This window comes from Bicyclus anynana, chromosome 2, assembly GCF_947172395.1.
Source record: "Bicyclus anynana chromosome 2, ilBicAnyn1.1, whole genome shotgun sequence".
NCBI lineage: Eukaryota > Metazoa > Arthropoda > Insecta > Lepidoptera > Nymphalidae > Bicyclus > Bicyclus anynana.
In genome coordinates this window covers 13,734,243-13,758,179 of record NC_069084.1, presented here as the reverse complement: position 1 = coordinate 13,758,179, position 23,937 = coordinate 13,734,243, and the positions used below count along the sequence as shown (strand labels likewise).

Here is a 23,937-nt window from a genome sequence, read left to right as displayed (position 1 = left end):
TTTATTTAATTAATTAAAAAAATGCGGGTTCCAATTTTTTTTTTATTTTGGGTTTTAAGCCTATTTTACGTTCTTTTAAGATAAAAATAATTTGTTCTGCTTAGTTGACACGCGGAATAAAGAATGTGTGGAGGCTGGGTCCATACAAAATTGGGACATGTCCTTTATAATTGGTCTGAGAGGCTGAAAAACGGTACCGAGTATTAAATAGCCTTGTGTCCTTTCTTCAGAGTACACGCATGCCACATGCACGCCTGTATCGACAACATTCTCAGACGTTATACGATTTTTTTTGTATGTACTTCAAACGGTCACATAAAAAAAAAGGTTCAGCCGTTCAAAAGGGTTGATACTTGTGTTCTTTAATCATTGTGATTGGTCCGTACAATAAAACATTTTTATAGGTAGGTATAGGTAGGTAATTTTAAAAAAGAAAATGCGTTTGCTGATTTTTAAATATATTTGAATAATTTCAGTAACTTACATATTTACAAAAATTGTGTTAAAATAATTTAATATTTTGTTTAATTCGGATGTAATAAAATGATGTAATGAATGAATAGGGTTCCATTGGAATAGTTAATTCGATTATGCGATGACATTTCAATTTTAATCGTCTATTTAAACAGACATATACGAGTGTCTATCTCGTAGCTAATAGCTTCGGTTTATGAGCTCACCAAGCTAGACAGTTCAGCGGTTTATTTAAATTCTTGGAAAAAATAACTAAAACAAGGGAAAAACAATTACAAGGTCTTCGTGAGTGGAAAATAAAATTCCCTTTGAATTAAATTGCGTTTTTTTATTACCTTAGTATTAGGTAGGTACTCAACGACAACTCAGCAAAATTTTAAAATAAAAAAAAACAACGCCCTCTTGAAACTGCCGATCTGGGCAAGTGCCTAGATCCGGCCCTGTTAGCTAAGGTCGTTTACTAACTGTTCGATTTTGCTTCGACAGATCATTTCGGTCGAAAATATCTCAGCATAATAAAAGCTATTCATGCCTTGTGGCTGATATTGCTAACTGATTTAATTGGTACATTAATACAAAGACTTCTATGTATACAATAACGAGTAGGTGATCCCGTAAAACTTGGCTGAAACTATTCAATTAGTGTTTCGATCAGGTCAAGTTTATAAACATTTTAGACGCTGGTTTGTTTTAATTATATACTCTTAACACAACCAAGCAAGAAATGAAGGATACAAAAAGACGGCTTAATCGTTTCGTAGCTCGTTGTACAATGTACATAGAAGTCTTTAGTAATATAATTTTTAACAGAAATACAGTAAACGCCAGGATTTTCAATTGTAGTATCTCTATCACAGACTAAACTCAGGCTGAAGTCATCCTGTATCTATTATATTAGTATTATGACGTATCTACAAACTTGTACATCGTGCAATGTTATTGGTTTTGGAAATACATATTGTAACGGAAGAACTGCCCCTGCATTCTGTAAAGTTACAGCGATGTGACATCGCTCATTTCCATGGCAACTGCGTGGTTGGAAGCATTTTATTTTTGGCATCTTAAATAAACATAATGTTCAAATTCGAAGACGTGTCACAATTTCGTCGACGAGTGCCAAGTAGCCGAATCGCACCCTTGGATGAAATGAATTGGATCGAATTATTTAATTAAATGACATTTATTTAAATAAACATTTATTATGATATCGATTCTCGAGCTTCAAAGGCTTCATCAGCTTTTGTGAAAATATAAATCTTGTTTATAAGTCCAAAAAAAGGTTGTATCAAGTAAAATACTCAGTAAAATACTTTATCATAAGCAAAAAAAATATAGAAGGTCTATTTTACGTCTGTAATTTGTTTTAGTTTTTATACTAATTCAAGTTATTCATAAAGATACCATTTTTATAGGTCTGTATAACATTATAAATGATGAAAAGATATTTTCGAAATAATCTACGTTTGCAAGATGTACAAATTAGCATTTAGGGTACCTACACACACAAGTGGTTCTGAGCATTGGCGTCCAATATACGTCTGAAACTATATCGCTCGGGATATTGAAATAAGTCATTCATAATTCATAAATAAACATTATTTTCATAATTACTTCTATAAAAATACATTTGCTCAAGTTACCAGTCTCGGTCACATACAAATGCAATGGAATTTTATAACTAATTGGCACACTTTCACAATGAATCACTAGCAAAACTATTCCTAATTATATTATTACGAACTAAAGAGGTTTGCGTGTTAAAAATATGTTACGTATGAACAAGTGAGAAGGCTAGTATTTAATTTCTATATTAACTATGTACAAATTTTAACAAATTTGATATGTCCCTTATGGCGGTGGTGAACAAATTCTATCCAGTTACTTAATTAATCCTCTGACACAAAAGAGACTCTTATGATTTTTCCTCTTCACTTTATATATTTCACTCTGGTATATTTGTAATTCAATCAACTCATTGTGACGAAAAAACTCATTGTTATATTATGAAAAAATACCAAATTCACAAAACATATATAAAGTGTTACTATTAATTTAATTACGAGTATGTATCTACTATGAATATAACAAAATTCTACTAATGTTAAATAACAGAAAACTTTTGTGTTTGTTTACTGTATTTTTCATTAATTTCCGCGCCTAATGATGTATAATAATCAAACACAAAACACGTTAAAGTAATAATGGTTTTTATTATAATAAAATATCTTCTCGTATTTATTATTAGTCTCTATTATTATGATAATTTGTTAGAAGTATTTCCTGTGTCAGAAGCTTAATAATATTTTAATTATTTCGTTTTTTTTGTAAGAAACAAAACACTGTCGGAACGTAAACAAAACTAATATTATTTTGATTAAATACAAATCGAACAACGACCACACACTGCAGTTTGCTTAAATAATAACCTATTTATAGTCCTATATTTACAAAATTCTCACAATCTTGAGTATTTCATAATTGCACTTTATTTTAATGAGTTTTGTTTAACTACAAAATAATACCTATGAATCAAATTTACATTTGGATGTCCATTTTTGTAAGCGGATGACTTGATTACAGTCGATACTGCTTTGTTTATGTTCAGTCCAACTCTGGCTATAAAACGAACAACTATTTAATTTTATAGCCAGAGTCTGAGATGACTCCTTAATTTATTAATGTTTGTTATCTGTAATTTCTATGTAGCTATTTTTATTGCTGTTTGGTAGTACAGATATTATGATTTCTAACGCAGTTACGAGTATAAACTTTGGCTGCCCATCCAACGCGGAAAATACGCGTGTAGTTTTCCTTATTAATTCAAGATCTCCAAATTACAATCAAAATATGAACATGTGCTAATCATACGTTTGGTTTCATTAAAAAAAATCTGGTCAACATTCTCATATAGATAAAGTTTTCTAAGAAACTCAAGGTTTTACATGAATATAAAACCAACGCTATGTCATACAATCTAGAAAATAGTGCCATCATAAAAAATGCAAGTTATGCAAAGTCTTCTGTACACACCACTAGACGTGCACAAAATTGTTCTGTATGTGTATTATTGTCGTCAAATTATCCCAAACCCGAAGCTTACAGAAAATATCTCAAGATTTCTTGTTCTCAAGGCTTTATCTGTTGAGTTCTACGAGACTCAAGTTCTAGAAACCACAGCCAGTTATGGCAGTTTATAAAAAAGTTAAAATTGGCCGTCTAGCAGTATATACAGAAGTCTTTGAAAGTATAATTTAATAACATTTCTCATAAAGTTCGCGTCGCTGCTCCATGGCGGCCAACGCCGAGGTAGTGCATTTGTTACTTCTTGATGTCGGGGTCCATTTTTGTTTTGTCCATTGACGACGACACCATACCACTTTGCGGATACAATTTGTCTAAATGCTTCAGTGACTCGTTGAGGAAATTCTGCAACAAGGAGTTTTAATGAGTAAAGTAGATCTAAAGGCAGATCTTTAAAGGTTCGCTTATATGAATTCTCCTTGATGCCTGACTAGCGTCACTTGACGGTTTGGGAATATGCCAAGAAACTAACTTAAATGCATCCAAGGGCTAGAAGAACGTAGAATGTAGGGGGGATGGAGAGGAATTCGAGGATGATTATCAACCCATATTCGTCTCACTGCTCCTCTCAGAACGAGAGGGGTTAGGCCAATAGTCCACCACGCTGGCCCAATACGGATTGCCAGACTTCACACACACAGAGAGTTAAGAAAATTCTCTGGTATGCAGGTTTCCTCACGATGTTTTCCTTCACTGATTGAGACACGTGATATTTAATATCTTAAAATGCGCACAACTGAAAAGTTGGAGGTGTAATCCCTGGACAAAACTTGAACCCACACCCTACGGAATCGGAGGCAGAGATTATATTATCCACTTCAATTAGGTTCGAATCCAGGGTCAGGCTATGTGAGATAGGTACGAAGTTTTCTTTCTTCTACAAAACAGGTGTGAGGTGGCGTTAGATGGCCGGCTCCAGCAGTGCGGCGGGTAACGAGAGGGTAGTCGCACCTGTATGGCGGTGAGCGCGGCGACGATGGCGGGTCCGCCGAAGCCGTGCGAGATGAGCGAGAAGTGCGTGAGGTGACGCTGGATGGCCGGCTCAGCAGTGCGGCGGGTAACGAGAGGGTAGTCGCACCTGTATGGCGGTGAGCGCGGCGACGATGGCGGGTCCGCCGAAGCCGTGCGAGATGAGCGAGAAGTGCGTGAGGTGACGCTGGATGGCCGGCTCAGCAGTGCGGCGGGTAACGAGAGGGTAGTCGCACCTGTATGGCGGTGAGCGCGGCGACGATGGCGGGTCCGCCGAAGCCGTGCGAGATGAGCGAGAAGTGCGTGAGGTGACGCTGGATGGCCGGCTCAGCAGTGCGGCGGGTAACGAGAGGGTAGTCGCACCTGTATGGCGGTGAGCGCGGCGACGATGGCGGGTCCGCCGAAGCCGTGCGAGATGAGCGAGAAGTGCGTGAGGTGACGCTGGATGGCCGGCTCCAGCAGGTGCGGCGGCCGCGTGTTGCACAGCGGCGAGCGGTCCTGGTTCAGCAAGTCCATCACCTCCTTCACCACCTGGTACATATTATATGAAAATAAATAGCCGTTCTTTGTTCTGAAGCACAGAACATAAAGCGCTTAAGTAAGCGTTGTAGCAACAGATTTTCTGTACTAATAAAACATTGGAAGTAGATACTTTTCTCAAATAATTTGTGTATAAATCAAAGTCCGTGATATAATTCTCTAATATTTTCTTTTCCTGTGATATTTTATAGTTTCTTGTGTAAAATATGAAGTATAATGTCACCAGCCGCCACTAGTCGATTGATCCATCTCTAAATGTAATTTGTAGTTAGTCAAAATAAGGCCTCACGAGGCCCCGTTACTGCGAGGTCGTGGGCAAGGACCCGCTTCGCCACCCACACCTAGCTACGCCACAGCTTATAACAGTGTTTTACATACATGCAAACCCCAACTTTGTGGAGTTTTAGCAGGTAAATCGTAGAAATCACAATATGCAGTTCTTGTTTAATTTATATTTATTAGCTGATTGGGTACGACAATAGACAATAGATATACGAGAATAACAGGGCGGGGATCGTACCACCACCTTTCGGTGACGAGTCCTACCACTCCTATCGTTGAGCTATTGAAGCTCAAATTACACTCTAAAAAAGAAAGTATCAAAAAGCATCGTACCTGCTTAGTGGCCTGCAGCAGGTCCCGCCGCCGCCTGGCGTCGTGCTCGGCGTACTGTCGCGCGAGGTACTCCGCCAGCGCGCGCGCGGGGAACTCCGTCTCACACACGTAGCCGAAGTCTCGCGCTAAGTGCACTGCTTCCGCTGTGGGACGTTAACTCATTTTCATTTGAATTGTAGACGCCCCGCGGTTTTACTAGTAGTCATTGGCGTATCTAGGAGTATTACCTGGGGTGGGCCTGGCCCCCGACATCAAGTTCATTATTAGTGTCATAATAGAATTCCATATCAGTAGCCTAGAATCCTTGGGGGAGCACAGGTCTATTCTAGGGTGGGCACGGCCCACCCGCCCTTATACGCCTATGCTAGTAGTTCTTGTTCACGTGGGAGTACGGGGATATAATAATTATAGCCTCTTTATAATAATATAATGACTCTCACGGCCTTCTATTGGTTAAAACAATTTTGGTAAAAATAAAATATAAATTCTGTTTAGTAGATCCACAGATTATCGCCTACAACCACACTAACTTTACCTCTTTTCTTTATGATATTAGTATAGAACTAGGTAATAGGTAGGAATAGGTATAGACTAGTTGTGCCGAATATTGGGTTGCGCTTATGATATACAGAATTTTTCTTCTTAGATATTTTTAGTGACCAAGGAAAGAAAAATAGAAAGAAGAAACTAGTAAGCTATCTTTACATGACAGATTGGCATCGCGGAGTTGTTTTATAATGCGAGTATGATTGCATTTAATGTATATAGGAATAGAAATACGAGTAAATCTATATAAGTATACGTATAAGAAAGTCGTGTTAGTTACAACTCTATTTATAACTCGTGAACAGTTGGACCGAAATGAAAATTGGTGGAGAGGTAGCTTAGAACCAGGAGACGGACATAGGATACTTAGGTAGGGGTAGAATACATAGGATACTTAGGTAGAGGTTAGGGGTAGGGTAGTAGTGAGGCAGGGTAGAGGTAGGTTACGATAGGTGTAGGACGGGAGTAGGGTAGGGATAGGGATAGGGAATAAGTTAAAGTGAAACGTGACCGAATCTGCTGGTACCTATACTATAAAGAATAACAATCATACCTTCCACTAGCGAGGTAAGTAAGGTAACGTTGGCTGCTTTCCGTCTCCCCGCGGGCAGGTTGAGTCCGATTTTTTCTAACTTCTCCCGCAGTAGACGACCACCATTTTTGCTTTTAGCTCTAAAACAAAAACAAAACAAATGAGCATTAAAGAAACGATTGATTTAAATGTCGTTGTACTGTATAATTCGAACAGTGCGTGTTGCCAGTGAGGACCTCACACAGCGGGCGTTAGAACGAAATATGCTCAAAGTAATTTTGTGTGATTGAATCAGAAATGAAGAAAAGATCCTTAGAAGAACCAAAGTCACCGATATAGCCCGACGAGTCGCGAAGCTGAAGCAGGGCCGGACCGTCCATACGGCGAAAGGAGCGGTCGCTCCAGGCGCCAAATCCTAGGGGGCGCCGAAATGGTAAAGACAAGATCAAAAAGAAATTTGTGTGATGAATTTACGTGCGCGAAAGGCGCCATAATTGGATCTCGCTCCATTCTAAAATTTACCTCGGTCCGGCGCTGAGCTGAAGTATGGGCGGGACATGGTTCGAAGAGCCCGAGAACATTGGGATCCCAAGGTGTTGGAATGGCGATCCCGCACTAAAAAACGCAGTGTTGGCAGACCCTCACCAGGTGGACTGACGACATCAAACGAGTCGCAGGGATTCGCTAGATGCTGGCGACTCAGTATGGCATGATGATGATGATAATGATCATAAAATGTCAAGTCGAGTCGTCGTGACCCACATATATTATATTTTTTAATTTGATAATAATAAGAATTCCTTTTCAATTCAAACGATGATTGAATAACCGTTGTCATTTAGACAGTTTCATGTCAAATATTTATAGTATACGATGAACTAATTGGCATCCATTATTTTCTCTTTGTTCTCAATCGAAGAATGATTGCTAAACAAAGACGCCGTTGGCTCCACAAGCAGACGTATAGAGAATTACTGTCAATATGATTTGGTTTAAACCCGTTTGGGAACCGGACCCATTTTTTACATCTGATTAGTTAAACCATAGTTAAGTTTCAACTCTCAACAAATAAGCAAAAACAGGCAAATATTCTATTTTTTTTTAAACTGCCTTTGTATTTATACATGTTAAGCTGACCCGGTGAACTTGGTACCATCTAAAAACCTCAAAACGTAAGTACCGTACCTTAAAACTGATTTGAAGTTAAATTTTCTTGATGTCCATACAAACAATTTCAAAAGGTTTCGGGTATTCTGCTATATGTACGAGTGGCTATCGTTTAGGGTTTTCTATAGTTTTTCCTTAACCACTTTATACCACCAATTATACAAATCACTGTAGTTATATTCTTATCTTGCATTACATTCGTATTAAGCAAATAGAATATCTTAATTTTTTTTTAAATAGATTTGCTTCTATTTTTCAACAGCAGTTTTTGTAACAATATCTAGTACTCTACTAAGAACTACCCACTACTGAAGCGCGTTGTGGAAGACGGGAAAGCTCATGGCATACTGACAGTAAACCTTTGTTAAGGGTATGGCACCAAGTTATGATGATGAACTTTTTACCTAGCCCCTAGCCATTAGCTTGACGGCGAGGTGACGGCGCGCGGTTGTCTTGTCCGGAGGCGTGGCGTTTTTTATGGGGTTATAACGAGGTTTGACCTTATACCTGCAGACTAATTCACTAACTTTGATGTATGTTAGTTGACATATAAAATTGATATTCAATGTAACGACGCTTCATGGATATCATACAGTAGGTCGATAAATGACATTTCTCAGTTGATTTGTTTGATGTTTATTTTAATAGGTTGCTAGTAAAGGCCAAATTAGTAAATATGCCAGCGGTTCATAGAATCAAATATTACTATGGCGTGTTCGCAGTCTTGCTACCGACCGCTAGATCGAGCCACAGATAATTTATCGATTACCGCCGGATTTTAATTCATTGCATGATTGACGTAATAGAAAGTTCTTCAAGAACTTGTTCATTTGTACTATAAGTATTAATTAATGTTTTTATAGAGCAAGATATAGAGTCTACATTGATTTAATGAAATAAATTGAGTAAAAGTGCTAATAAAACTGCCCAGAAACGTTTTGTTTAGAAACGAAAAAGTTAGCTAATTAAAATCTTAAGAATCATTGATTGTTTATCAATGATTCTTAAGATTTAGCAGTGGAGACCATTGGCATATCTAGGATTATTACCTAGGGTGGGCCTGACCCTGACATCGAGTCTATTATTAGTATCATAATATAATTCCATATAGCATCCTAAATCCTAGGGTGGGCTCAAGTCATTTAATGCAAGACATTAAAGACAAAATTGTGCAAGTATGCGCTCAGTGGTGAAGCTTTTTTCTAAGAACTTTTTATTCGGACCTATCTATAGTATAAAATTATCATTGCTTACAACAGAAAGTCGAGGGAGACCATTAAAAATTTTAAGAACTCTCCTAAAAGGGGATTTTGTTAATAAATAAGCTCAATTTAGTAAACCGATGTCTGGTTGAGTCTCCCCTCCGCAACTCCGGTATGCGGATTGCGGAATTTCTATAGTACGGGTATTAATAGGGGTTTGATATTTGTAAATTGTACGTAGATAGATACCATTCAAAGTTCTTTGACTTTAACAAAAAGGTCCGGCTGGCTGGCATCTTGTAATGGAAAATTCTAGTATAAAAAAAGATTTATTTATATTACAATTCTTATAAATTTCATGATTGTCTGTAAGTTATTAATCTTCTATCCCTCTGAGAAATAGTACTTTTTTATGGATAAAAGGTACAGTGCACCTGTATACTCGTATATAGTATATGGGGTACCTGTGATATCATTATTATCGGGGACTCGGGGAGGAGATGGGATATAGAGCATAGAGCCACCATGTTGCTCCAATGCGGGTTGGTGTGCTTAAGGTTGATAATGTTTGATACTAACTACCAAAAGTAAATTATAATGACCAGATCCGACTGATTAACGTGCTCTCAGAGGCAAGAGGAACTGACTGACGTGAGAAAAGCTGAGAACTTTTACTAACAACTTCATAGAACAAACATAAGCTCAATAATTCATAGCCCGGCACAGGGCTCGAACTTAGAACCTCGTGATACGAGACCAGATGGAGTAGCCATATCAGTTAAGCAATTTATAATGAGGGGTAGAATAGTTAGGGCGTGAAAGTGAAACAATCAAAGATAGTCACACTGGCATTTATAATATTAGTAAGAATCATAGATTTATAACACATAGATAGTGTGTAGTCGCAGGATTCGTAAGCCTTAGTTTTATGTGCCCCAAAATGGGAGCTTGTGTGCGTTTAGCGAGGGGAAGCTCACATAAGTGGCTTACGTTTGGATTGAAAGTTAGATGTTGCGCGTCTATAGGTTATTAGTCTAAGTAACAATTGTTTTTTAAAAGTTCATGGTTATCTTATTACCGTATCGCCTGTTTAAAAAAGATTTTTAATTATAATAAGTTGGCAAACAAATAAATAAACTGTGTAGATAGTAGATAGTAGGCAAACACTAGAGCAAACTAGGATTACAGAATTTTGATTCAAAACAGGCGGATATAACTTTTATCTTCTTTGCGTTGTAAATAACGGGACTCAACACTCGCGAAATAAATCCCACGAATCTTTATCTATGGTCACCTTTGTTCAGTCACATTTTCACACGTCCGCTTAACCATCGACAAAAGAATCTCAAATCATCCAAAGCTAACGAGCCAAACAATGATTTGAATTTGGAATCAATGGAAAACTAAATCGGATGAATCGACAGATTGAAAAGTAATGGGCACCGAATAATCGGATATCGAGTAACGAATACTGACCGATTAAAGATATCAATCATGTTATGTACTTACCTAATCGCGATTCTATGATTTCTTTTATATATAATAAACTAGCGGACGCCCGTGACTTCGTACGCGTGTAATACTATTTATTTTTTATTCTTTACAAGTTAGCCATCGTACTCTTCGCCGGTAGAATAGTAACTAGCCACGGCCCAAGCTCCACCAGTCAGACCTGGACCTATTAAGAAAAATTATGTTCTGCTGCTGCTCTAAGGATAATAACATAACCCGTGAAAAGTAACACACAGACAGACCGACAGACTTACTTTAGCATTTGCAATATTAGTAGAAAGTTTATGAGTAGTATGGACTATGGACTAGTATAGATGGACGAAGGTATAATAAAATGCAAGCGCCTGTCCCAATCTCATGTTTAATTTTCCTTGTTCAATACTTATTAATTTATCTAGCGAGTGTATACGTGAGCAGTGAACATCCATCAATAATACGTGCTTCATTAAATCTGTATGGAAGTTCCATTAAATACCACAATCAAGTCGTATTGTGCGCTTAAAACAAAGAAATGAATGGCTTTTATATTAAATATTTGAAAGTGATAGATACTACTATATTTCTATTTTGTTAGTATTTAAACAGAATACTTTTATTCAAACTTGTGTACAGTACACGTCTATAATTTGTGTCTATAATAACTTTGTATTATTGCATCTTTCATTCATAGTTAGTTGTAGTCTATTCGAGTAAAAATAAATCTGCGAATAATCGTTAGAATGGAAGGAAAAATACAAACCATAGCTCTGCTAAACTATAGCTTTCTAAAAAAATCAGAGAAATGTGTATTTTTTTTTCTGCATGAGAAAATTGTAGTTTTATAATCTACAAAAAAAACCCTAAAATAGGGCCTCGGATTTTTGATTTGACGGCCTCCGTGGCGCAGTGGTATGCGCAGTGGACTTACAAGACGGAGGTCCTCAGTTCGAACCCCGGCTGGGCTGATTGAGGTTTTCTTAATTTGTCCAGGTCTGGCTGGTGGGAGGCTTCGGCCGTGGCTAGTTACCACCCTACCGACAAAGACGTACCGCCAAGCGATTTAGCGTTCCGGTACGCTGTCGTGTACAAACCGAAAGGATGTGGATTTTCATCCTCCTCATAACAAGTTAGCCCGCTTCCATCTTAGACTGTATCATCACTTACCATCAGGTGAGATTGTAGTCAAGGGCTAACTTGTACAGAATAAAAAAAAAATACATCTTTTTTCAGAATTTTCATTTGTATCGTTACTAATTCTTTACTCAAAAATACAATGATTTATAGTAACACTATTTTTTATATCACAAAACTGTACAATAACAAGACTTACTGTTACAAAAAATTAGAGATTTTTTTACTATAAATGAGATTCTAGATTTATTTATACTGCTCATATATTCTAGTACTGTAATCCTAACTCGGAACGCCGTATCTAAATAACCAAACGATACTCATTACAATTTCTTTTGTACAATAATTGGATTTTTCAGACGTGATCCGGCCACTGCTAAAATAAATTAGCAATCGGTGAAATAAAAAAGCGCTATATAAAAAGTACGTAATTATCGATATGTATTGGTGTGTAATAGGTTTTTTTAACAGTTCGCGCCTCTACTGATTAGTCTAGCTAGCCAGACTGTATCTATGAGGAGACTTTTATCTTGGACATTATGCAGTTATGACTCATATTGATAATACGAGTAGGTATATTCGACAATTGCCCTTAACTACTTTGAATATGGAAGGTGTAGGTATTGTACACCCAAAGACTCAGTGGCGTGCATAAGGTTGTCGATCAGGGTATGCACTAGTTAATAAATTAAGCAAACTGAAAAAATCTGTATTTAATAAGCACTAAGAAGACAACTCTTGGGGTATGCAGTACTTTAATGCATGTATGAAGTGTATATGTGTGTGTATGATTGGTAACATTCAACTGAACTCAACCGAAATAATTCACAGTTTTCGTAATTAACAACCCATCATCGGTTCACAGTTGAGCACGAGTCTCCTCTCAAAAAAGAGCTTAGGCTTTAGTCCACCACACTGTATGGATTCAAATGCTGATTGGCAGACTTCACTTACGTGAACAATGTTCACGATGTTTTTCCTTCACCGTTTGAGACAAGTGGTATTTAATTTCTTAAAATGCACATACCTAACTGAAAAGTTGGTGGTGTAGGCCCCGGACCGGATTCGAAATTACGCCCTCCGAATCGAAGGCAGAGGTCATATCCTCTAGGCTATCACGTCTTGTATTAAATTATAATATATTCAAAGTATTACATATTAATATTTTTCTAAGTGTATAAGCATTACTGATTGCTCGTACCCCTAAAATTGTTAGGAATATTAAAAAAGTCCAATATACATGAAAAGTGAACCCAAAATGCGGAAATAAGATGTAATTAAGAAAATAAATTACACACCTACATACTTAATACTGTTAACAAAGTCGTAACAACTTAACAAAAATTACTTTCTTACTTCAAATACGTATTCGATATCTCAAATTACGTTCAATAAACGTGTACTTATAGGAAATTTGGGTTTTTGCCACCAGACACCTTACCGCACATAAAAAATGCTAAATAACCGCAGATTAAAACGATCAGATTCTATAAAAGTCAAACAAGTAAGTGGAGCTGCCTCTATTCTGCTTACCACATACCTACCTACCGTATGAGTTGGACGCAAAAAATTGTAATAAATAGACGAGAGCTAGGGTTGTCGCTTGCAATTTTTGATTCGAAATAATTGATCCATGTGATATACGAAGTCCACACTTGACACTCATATAAATTGTTTTACCTGGCAACTCTATTTATTTATTCATCGTGCTTATGTATGGTCTAAGGTTTCATTTAAAATATCTTCAGTATATCTGGATTCGCGGGTCTCAAAACATCCGAGTCTAGCGTAAGTACGAATGCAAGATGTCATTTCTAGTCACTTTTCAGTGCCATGACTGCGATGTGACTTTTTTGGGAATGATTGATCCTAAAATAGTTCATTTGGAAGCGATGATTTGTTATCTGGTTTTCTCTTAAATATATTTTAGAATTTAAATTTAAAAAAAAAAATAGAATTTAAGAACATTTACGTATAGTATAAGTACTCGAATATTTATTGATTATAAAACTTTAACTGTTAAATTCAGTAAAAATTATAAATGTTACGAAGTTCCATCACAAATAAGTGCAATATTATACTATTACCTTAAAGATATAAACCGTTTTAATAAAACAAATTGTAAACTAGTATTATGTATAAAAGTTGTATATGTACCATTTATTAAGTCTAAATGTGGAACGAAGTAATAATTTTACCTACCAACTTATGTTATACAGTCTATAATAAATGAATCGAAATGAACGAAATTTCGAAATATGAATTTTGCCAGCCCTAACAACGCAGACCGCGAGTAGGTAATTTCTAAATGATCGGTGAGATGAATGAATAATATAAAGGCTGCCGTTTTCTAACGCGTAATTATAAAAAATGTGTGCTTAGAATATTGTAACATTTAAACCGGTTAGGTACGCGAACTAAATAAATGCAACGTAACCACAGAGGTAGAGTACTTACTGACTATCCAACTAAAACTTTTACTGCGGCTTCAATGTGGTTTTATAGGTATAAGTATATTTGAAAAAGCTCGCATCACTATGTACATGGGCTAAACTGACCACATAATTTTTTGTATAAAATAATATTTGTATTTACGATCCGCTATGAAGGCTGTTTGTTTTAAGTTTGTAATACCGACATACTTGATGTACATGTGAATATTTTTATTATTATTTATAATAATATTATTTCATAATAATATCGATGAAATTTAAGGTAACTGGGGAAGTATTTAAAATACGCACGTTACTGAAATGTATACTAAGAAGTCATTACTTTATTCTTTTTATATACCAGTAGATAGCTTGTAGGCTTTGGGCTATCACACTAGAGATGATTGATGAACCGACAATACAGAACTAAACGATTATCTGTTTGTAGGTTTCGGCTTTGGCTAGATACATACCGGTATACAAATGACATACTGGGAAGCGATTTGGCGTTCCGGTATGAAGCCCTGTAGAAGGCGCCAGTGGTATGGGAAGAATATACTTGTAAATATTTCAAGTAAGCCCTTCGATCTTAAAAACATGTGAAGGAGCAGTCGAGGGAGTTGCCTCATTAGTTCGTTGCATTGGCACGCAACGAATCAACGCATTATATAAGACGATGACGATAACAATGAAGCAGTAAAAGAGGACGACTCCTGTCAGTATCAATAATGGATCGAAACAAGTGAAACACTGTCTGTCGAATTCCGTTAAAACATCGCTGCGACGACTCGATGCTTTAATCATCATCATAATCATTAACAGACCTTATAGGCTCGGCTCACTGTTGTGCACGAGTCCTCTGTTAGAATTAGAGGGGTTAGTGAACTGAGACACATGATAATTTCTTAAAATGCACATATCTGAAAGTTGGGGGTGCATGCCCCGGGCTGGATTTGAACACAATCATATATACCTACAGTCATATCCACTGCTACCATGGCTCGTTAAACATCATGCTATGCCACATTAAACGATGGAGAACGACGCGACGTCGTAACGTAACGTAAGACGCTGATGACGCATCGCTCTAACATTTAATAAATTAAACGTACCTTCTTAACACGCCTCCTAATAACGACGCGTTGAGACACTCCGGCGGCGACAACCGCCTCTGCACCTCTGCCACCGTCACCTTGTACTTGCTGGTGGAGGACAGCAGGGAGAGTCTCCCCGGGACGGAGCAGAACACGTCGTTAGGTGCGCACGTCCCGGTGCCGCCTAGCCCGTCGCGACCTTTCATTGCTGGTGGAAGGAAATCATAAATACATATAAATAAAACTAGTTAGCTGTGGTTTTCGTTCCATTAGGAATACGGGGATAATAATAGCCTAGTCTTCCTTGACAATAATTGCGCTATCTAACACTGAAAGAATTTTTCAAATCGGGCCAGTAGTTCCTGAGATTAGCGCGTTCAAGCAAACAAACTCGTCGGCTTTATAATATTTGTATAGATTGAAGTGTTCGTCTGAGATTTCAAAATACCCGGATTTTTTAAGTATATAAAGATACTTCTTCTTCGTCTTCTTTATCGTTACACTCTTGACAGAGTGGTCCTAGTCGTCATTTAGGCGTGGTAGCAAGTTTCACTATCCGTCGCCATTCCTCCTGTAGTCACGTGACTACTTTTTCGTATTCCTGACAGCAAACTCTTTAATTTGATACCCAAATCATGGGGGTGCATTTTAAATAGCCTGACCGCCATCTTGGACGTTCGGCATATTGGATTTAAGTCACTACTTCTTTCGTATTCCTGACAGCAAACCCTTTCAGTTGATACCCATATAATGGGGGTGGATTTCAAATAACCTATCCGCCATCGCCATGGAGAGCGGTTTTCACTTGGTACTTGGTTTCTAACACGATACTAAAATCAAATCAACCTTTTTTAAAATTTTTGTCTGTCTGTCTCTCTTTCTGTTTGTCAAGGCTAATCTCTGAACAGCTGAGTCTATTTTAATGGGACTTTCATTGGCAGATAGAGGAGATTATAGAGCAACATATAGGCTACTTTTTATCCCAAAAAATGGTTCCCGCGGGATGTGTGCAATGAGAGGGTAAGACAATAGTCCAGCGGGCGGGAATCGCACCCACGACCTCTTAATGTCGAGACCGGCAGCTCTACTGTTGTGCTATTGAACCTTAAATTTGAAAAATATATTGATGTAATTCTATTATGATGGAAATAGTCATCATCATCATCGTCATTATCAACCCATATACGGCTCACTGCTGAGCTCGAGTCTCCTCTTAGAATGAGAGGGGTTAGGCCAATAGTCCACCACGCTGGCCCAATGCGGATTGGCAGACTTCACACACGCAGAGAATTAAGAAATTCTCTGGCGTGCAGGTTTCCTCACGATGTTTTCCTTCACCGTTTGAGACACGTGATATTTAATTTCTTAAAATGCACACAACTGAAAAGTTGGAGGTGTATGCCCCAACCGGATTCGAACCCACACCCTCCGGAATTGGAGGCAGAGGTCATATCCACTGGGCTATCACGTCTCTCATGGAAATAGTGACAAATCGTTATTCTAGCTTAGTTAAGGACGAGGTTCGCGGGATTTTTAAAATGTTGACTTATTTGTAAGTTTTAACAACATTGATATAAGGAGACACAAGGCGGATAAAAATACCCTTTTTTTAAGAAAAAAAAACCCTTTAAGGAACTCATGCTTTTCCGCTAGTAGAGCTTTTAAGTGTCCAAACAACCAGCAGTCAAAACTCCAGAGTAATCTCCTCACAATACGCGCCGTCTCAAAGACTATTGCGACATCATGGCAATAATTCCTACCTACTTCCCTAAACAAGCATTGTCCCAAGAACTCTACTAGTTACTGTAACATTTTTACAATGAAAATTTCAAACATTGCAAAAGTCAGCAGCCGCCAAAAAATACGGGTGTTTTTCAATTCCCGCTGTTGAATATTAACAATAGCTCTTGACTACACGCCGCCACGCCCCAAACATGCGCGCAGCGTGAACTCATTGCCATTACAATGTTTTTTCTATGGACGAACTAATACAATAAACATTACTGTGTCATTAGCCGTGCACCATGCTGGCTAGTTAACGCCGCGCCTTTTCAACATTTGAAAAAGGAATATTAACACGGCCACTGCTTTTTTTTTATTTGTCATTGTTAGCGGCCAGTGAAATGATTGTGTTAAAAAAGTTTCTACATATTTGAGAGATTTTTTATGGGCAATGAAATGAAAAAGTTTATTAACTAACGTATACGTAACGTTTTATCTCGGATGGGACGGGACGACAATTTTTGGAAATGGTTTCTACATAATACATACCTAACTAGATACGAAAGTTTATATGTCACTGGGACACAAACGGGATGCCGATGATGAACGGGATGGGATAACGTAATATTGTCACACTATTGTTATCTTGTTAAATAGTATCTAAATTGAATTAGAAGAAAGTGATACAGAGTATTGACAAAACACGATGCTTCATTCAATGCGCGTCAGTACCTACCAATAAATATAATAATTCCAAAAGGAACAAAATCGTATGGTAACAGATAAATATCAATTAGAAAGAGCTTTGTAAGTGATTAGAAAAGCGTAAAATAAGACAACAGAAAACGTTACCCGAAAGTGTTTCACTTCAATTAACTGACACGAAAAAGTGAGCTACTATCTAAACAAGTCGCATCTCATTTCCGTATCCGACCTACGCTGTTTAAATATCGAATGATTGATCGATACTTTTATTTCTCTGAATCGATTTATTCGTTCGGACGAGATGAGAGGTTTTTTTTTCATTCGAAAAATCGATACACCTATCCGATAACTGAACGGGGTCTAATTATTGCTTATCTGTCAGGTCATCGTTGAGAAAATGATAAGTTAATAATGTGTTTTGATTTGTGATTGTCTCTAACATCTAAAGTGTTCATACGGACGGCATGCTACGTAGTGGCAGTCATTTCATAAGAGTAGTTTGAGATAAAACAACTTTACCGCTTCTATTTTTAAATTGTTTTGATATCTAGATGTTTTTATAAGAGCCTTAAACACCTGTAAGTCTGGTTTAATGCTGCCAAACGAAAGAAGTGTAGTATTTAGTACAGAATAATATTTTATATGCAGCTGATTTGCTTTTGACGTGAAGTTGAATAGCTTTAAAGCTTCATAATTATCAGCCTATTTAAAACCCTAAGGCCTAGGCCTAGGCCTTCCTTGTTAAGAGTCAGTTTAATTTTACGTGATTCAGAGATATGAAAATTACTAAATCAGGAAATACGACTTATTGTTGCAGATGCAATAAATACATTATGGCTGTTGTCATAAACAAAAGTGTAAAAAAATAATATTGATCGAAACTTCTCACTTATTCTTACATTTCAAAAATAAATAGGTATATAAAATATTTGCAAATTGAGCTAATTACCAAAATAAATTGATACGGTGATATTACTCTGTAAAAGTTATTATTCTCTGTGTGTAAAAGAGCTTCATTTGAACTGTTATTTGTCTGTATACCACATTATTTATAATCCTATTTAAATTGGATAAGTATGATAGAGGTAAAAAGCTTTGTTGATCCATGATCCCCAACGGTTTTACCAATAGGTACTTACTTTTTAATAATGGAAGATCTGTCATAAAGCCAGTCGTGTCGTCCATGCCTGCATTCTGAAAAAGAAAACAAAATTGTTTATGGGTTATTTTCCAATATTAAAAAAAAGTAAGCACAAAAAGTCTCCGGCGTCTCGAGTCGCGAACGGAGGGCTTTTAATTTATTAAGCTTATTATGAAATTCCGATTCGCTGGCGGACATATTTGTCGATATTTGATATCGATAAAAAATTGAAGGGCATTAAAGAAAGTTAGCTAGTACATAAAGTTAGAAGCCTGAACGAACAAAGTGCAATGAAATTAAATAAGCTGAATAATCTTTCCTTGTAGCTCAACTTGCTTAGACTAGTACTAGTAAATACGAATGGATATAAATTTAAGATATAAAACTAAGTTTACAAAAAATCCTGTCTGCATGGATTATGGTAGTAATTGGACCCGGTTGATCGAATCAGTTGTTCCGCAGAAGAACCAAAGTTACCAACGTAGCTCAACGAGTCGCCAAACAGCAAACATTGGCTGGGGCACATGGTTCGAAGAACTAATGTACGTTAGGGGTGCAAAGTATCTAACCACATTCTTTTCAATCTCTTTGTAGGTTAACCACATCAAACTGGTTGCATAGATCCGTGGGATAGATCCGGGGGACTCAGCACGCCATGCTCGCCCGCCGTGAGAGAGTAGAGTCGTGTGCTGACCTGCGTGTCGTCGGCGGAGTGCAGCGCGTGGTGCAGCGCCAGCTCGTGCTGCTCGCACGTGCCGTAGTCTGCACTCCCTTCGCCGCCCGCGCCTACACTGAACCCGCCGTGAGAGAGTAGAGTCGTGTGCTGACCTGCGTGTCATCGGCGGAGTGGAGCGCGTGGTGCAGCGCCAGTTCTGCTGCTCGTTCGCGCCGCTTGCCACCCGCGCCTACACTGAACCCGCCGTGAGAGAGTAGAGTCGTGTGCTGACCTGCGTGTCGTCGGCGGAGTGCAGCGCGTGGTGCAGCGCCAGCTCGTGCTGCTCGCACGTGCCGTAGTCTGCACTCCCTTCGCCGCCCGCGCCTACACTGAACCCGCCGTGAGAGAGTAGAGTCGTGTGCTGACCTGCGTGTCGTCGGCGGAGTGCAGCGCGTGGTGCAGCGCCAGCTCGTGCTGCTCGCACGTGCCGTAGTCTGCACTCCCTTCGCCGCCCGGGCCTACACTGAACCCGCCGTGAGAGAGTAGAGTCGTGTGCTGACCTGCGTGTCGTCGGCGGAGTGCAGCGCGTGGTGCAACGCCAGCTCGTGCTGCTCGCACGTGCCGTAGTCTGCACTCCCTTCGCCGCCCGCGCCTACACTGAACCCGCCGTGAGAGAGTAGAGTCGTGTGCTGACCTGCGTGTCGTCGGCGGAGTGCAGCGCGTGGTGCAGCGCCAGCTCGTGCTGCTCGCACGTGCCGTAGTCTGCACTCCCTTCGCCGCCCGCGCCTACACTGAACCCGCCGTGAGAGAGTAGAGTCGTGTGCTGACCTGCGTGTCGTCGGCGGAGTGCAGCGCATGGTGCAGCGCCAGCTCGTGCTGCTCGCACGTGCCGTAGTCTGCACTCCCTTCGCCGCCCGCGCCTACACTGAACCCGCCGTGAGAGAGTAGAGTCGTGTGCTGACCTGCGTGTCGTCGGCGGAGTGCAGCGCGTGGTGCAGCGCCAGCTCGTGCTGCTCGCGCGTGCCGTAGTCTGCGCGCCGGTCACCGCCCGCGCCGTAGCCGAGCTCGCCGTGAGGTAGTAGAGTCGTGTGCTGACCTGAGTGTCGTCGGCGGAGTGCAGCGCGTGGTGCAACGCCAGCTCGTGCTGCTCGCACGTGCCGTAGTCTGCACTCCCTTCGCCGCCCGCGCCGTAGCTGAGCCTGACGTGAGAGAGTAGAGTCGTGTGCTGACCTCCTTGTCGTCGGCGGAGTGCAGTGCGTGGTGCAGCGCCAGTTACTGCTGCTCGCTCGCGCCGCTCGCCACCCGCGTCTAAGCTGAGCTCGCCATGAGAGTAGAGTCGTGTGCTGACCTGCGTGTCATCGGCGGAGTGCAGCGCGTGGTGCAGCGCGCGGTGCAGCGCCAGTTACTGCTGCTCGCTCGCGCCGCTTGCCACCCGCGCCTAAGCTGAGCCCGCTGTGAGAGAGTAGAGTCGTGTGCTGACCTGCGTGTCATCGGCGGAGTGCAACGCGTGGTGCAGCGCCAGTTCGTGCTGCTCGCGCGCGCCATAGTCCGCGCGTCGCTCGCCGCCCGCACCATAGCTGAAGCCTCCGTGAGACAACTGTACAGAAATATTTATTTTAGATAATTTCGAGTTTTTTTTTTTATTGAGAAAGAATACAATAAGGAAGTTAAGCTAACTTATCCTAATAACTATACAAATCATGCCCACGTGGAATGGTGGCAAGAATACTGGCTGCATTTCCGCGCTGGACAGCCAGGCTGATCCTTTGCGCAAAAAATGTGCCAGCCCTTCTGTCACCGGTCGAGGCAACAAGCCGCGGTGAAATGGTACGGAAAATTTTTTGGCACTGCGACTCCATGGTCCAAGGGTTTCCACAGCAAAAGGTACAAATATGTAACTCTCTGTCAGAGAGGCATACTTGAGCCACTTACCGGTTTCAGATTTTTCTGCTGCGGCGAGTTGATTTCACTAAATTTCGATTTTCAGATTAAATTTTTGTAAAATCACATCACAATCATCATTTGAAGAAAAATCTTATAAACTAAGTACCTATCACACAAAAATTGAAGATCAGCCAATTAACAACAAAAAAGGATGGATTTTAAAATTTAGTAACAATTACAAATATATCTCTCAAAACTAGATAGAAACAGAACTATAAAAGCGAGGACACGAAATTTCCCGGATCTACCCGCATTATGCTACCCGCTTCGGTCCCGAACATTATCGAAATGTAACTAGCTAATCATCTAAAGTGATCTTACCGGTTTGTACTGACGCATTTTTCAGTAAAAGATTGAAAATCTTTTGAAACTTATGTTGTGTTATAAGTTTACGTTAAGTACAATCTATACTAACATTATAAAGCCGAAGAGTTTGTTTGTTGGTTTGATTGAACGCCCTAATCTCAGGAACTACTGGTCCGATTTGAAAATTTCTTTCAGTGTTAGATAGCCCATTTATTGAGGAAGGCTATAGGATATATATTATGCCCTCGTCTTCCAGTATTTATTATAATCGTGTACTTAATCTGTATGGAATGCTGAACAGGTCCAGAGGAGACGCTGTCAATATCTTAGGTGCCTCAATATCTATGCCTCGGTACAGTGGAGATACGAAGGTTTTAGATTTAGTTTTGATTTTGTACCCAAGTAGTACTTTATTTTTTAATTCAGTTCAAAATTTTAAGTTTATATTCCTACTTACAACTACTACTACTACTGAATAAAAAAGATTTTAATATTCTTAGAAGTTAAAGTCGGTTAATTACTTGAAAATATATTTAAAACTTTACAATGTAACGTTACGTTAGTCCTTAATCCATAACATTGTGCGCGCTATAATCACGATTGAGGCATGATTGAGGATTGAAGGGATGTTTTAATAACATAATTATTTAGGGTTGGAGGGTAGCGAAGTATGCCAAGACTTCGGCACAGGCACGCGGCAGGGTGAATACTTGCTCGAGTACGGTGCAGTCTTAATCGATAACTCGATGTTAGGAAAGTATGGTATTAGATTGATACTACTTATAGGTACGTGAGTATGTGAAGCTAAACTTTGAATAGGTATCCCACACCTTGTCTTTGTTTAAACGTATCACACGTATAGTCCATAGTCTACGTAGAGAAGCAGTGAAATAGAATCTAAAGTCAGACTAAAATAAAAAAATTTGACGCTGGTTCTACGCGGCTCGTAGCTGGTGCCGCCGCCGCATGTGCCTAGATAGTGTGATGTACACAGGGGGGCTAGTGGTAAAGCTCACATGGTGCGAGTGTATGTCGTGGTGGTCGCGGTGGTGGCGCAGGTGCGCGTGCGGCTCGTGGTGGCCGTGGTGGCGCGGCAGCAGCTGTTGCGGCGCGTAGTGCTGCGCGTACTCCGGCGCGCCGCTGTACTGCATGCCATGTAGATAGTGTGATGTACACACACAGGGGGCTAGTGGTAGAGCTCACATGGTGCGAGTGTATGTCGTGGTGGTCGCGGTGGTGGCGCAGGTGCGCGTGCGGCTCGTGGTGGCCGTGGTGGCGCGGCAGCAGCTGTTGCGGCGCGTAGTGCTGCGCGTACTCCGGCGCGCCGCTGCCGCCGCTGTACTCCATGCCATGGCTCTGTTGATATCAACATAGCGTCAATACTTAGTACTAGTTTATCTTCTTTAACCCTTCAATGGTCATGGTCCGCCACACTGTCGCGAGTTCTGATAATCACGATGTTTTTTTTTACATTACATGAAATGATATTTAACTGTTCCTTACGCAAATTATTTCGAAAATATGGAAATTCGTACCCAGATAAAATAGGTTACCTTACGAGCGAAAATCGAAGTCTCAAGAAGTTTAAGTGATCAACCTATACACATGATGATATTTATCTTTTATGAAGTTTTTAACAATTCCTAACAAAGTCTCTGCGAAGATCTTTTCAACATTCATGTCCAGTATTAGCAGTTTCATACCTGTTGCTGGTGGTGCGGGCTGGCGGGGTGCGCGGCGGGTGCGAAGGGCGGCGGGAAGTACGGCGGCTGGAAGTCAGCGAGCGAGGGCTGCGCGCCGCGGAACCCGCCGCCGCCCAACCCCAGCCCGCCGCCGCCGAGGCGCTCCTGGGTACAAAGGACCACTGTTCATTATTTGTTATTATTTCTTTGAAAAATTAACATTAGCCATGTAACGTGATCGTTTAGTTAATATAATAAGACAACGCGTTAATTCTATCTACATAATTATGTATGGGTAAAGTATCTCCTTTCCTCTGCCCAACGGAATATGCAAAAATCTGAGTATAAATCCCTCGCAGTTTTGAGTCCAGTCCCATAACAGAGAAGCTATCAAAGCCAACCTATTTAATCTCGGACTTTCATTGGGTATTCATTGAGTATTTTGCACATACTCAAACAACCAAGAAATGCGTAGCATAACGCCATCCAGTTTTAACATAAAAAGTGT

At 39.8% G+C, this 23,937-nt stretch overlaps 1 protein-coding gene across 2 annotated transcripts in view; it reads right to left on the bottom strand.

Moving 5' to 3' along the window:
• Positions 1 to 437: 437 nt before the first annotated feature.
• Positions 438 to 23,937, bottom strand: part of LOC112052398 (transcription factor AP-2-epsilon) — a 64,419-nt gene continuing 40,919 nt past the window's right edge. The window contains exons 1-8 of one of the 2 annotated variants that reach the window (XM_052885960.1): positions 22,764 to 22,968; positions 20,978 to 21,094; positions 18,841 to 18,895; positions 15,293 to 15,482; positions 6,779 to 6,897; positions 5,680 to 5,822; positions 4,888 to 5,055; positions 438 to 3,900 (exon numbers count right to left, since the gene is read on the bottom strand). In XM_052885960.1, coding sequence (XP_052741920.1) covers positions 3,793 to 3,900; positions 4,888 to 5,055; positions 5,680 to 5,822; positions 6,779 to 6,897; positions 15,293 to 15,482; positions 18,841 to 18,895; positions 20,978 to 21,094; positions 22,764 to 22,898 — 1,035 coding nt within the window. In that variant the 5' untranslated portion in view covers positions 22,899 to 22,968 and the 3' untranslated portion in view covers positions 438 to 3,792. Of the gene's footprint in view, positions 3,901 to 4,887; positions 5,056 to 5,679; positions 5,823 to 6,778; positions 6,898 to 15,292; positions 15,483 to 18,840; positions 18,896 to 20,977; positions 21,095 to 22,763; positions 23,104 to 23,450; positions 23,595 to 23,937 lie in introns of those variants that run through there. The other variant, XR_008251520.1, reaches the window with a different exon arrangement.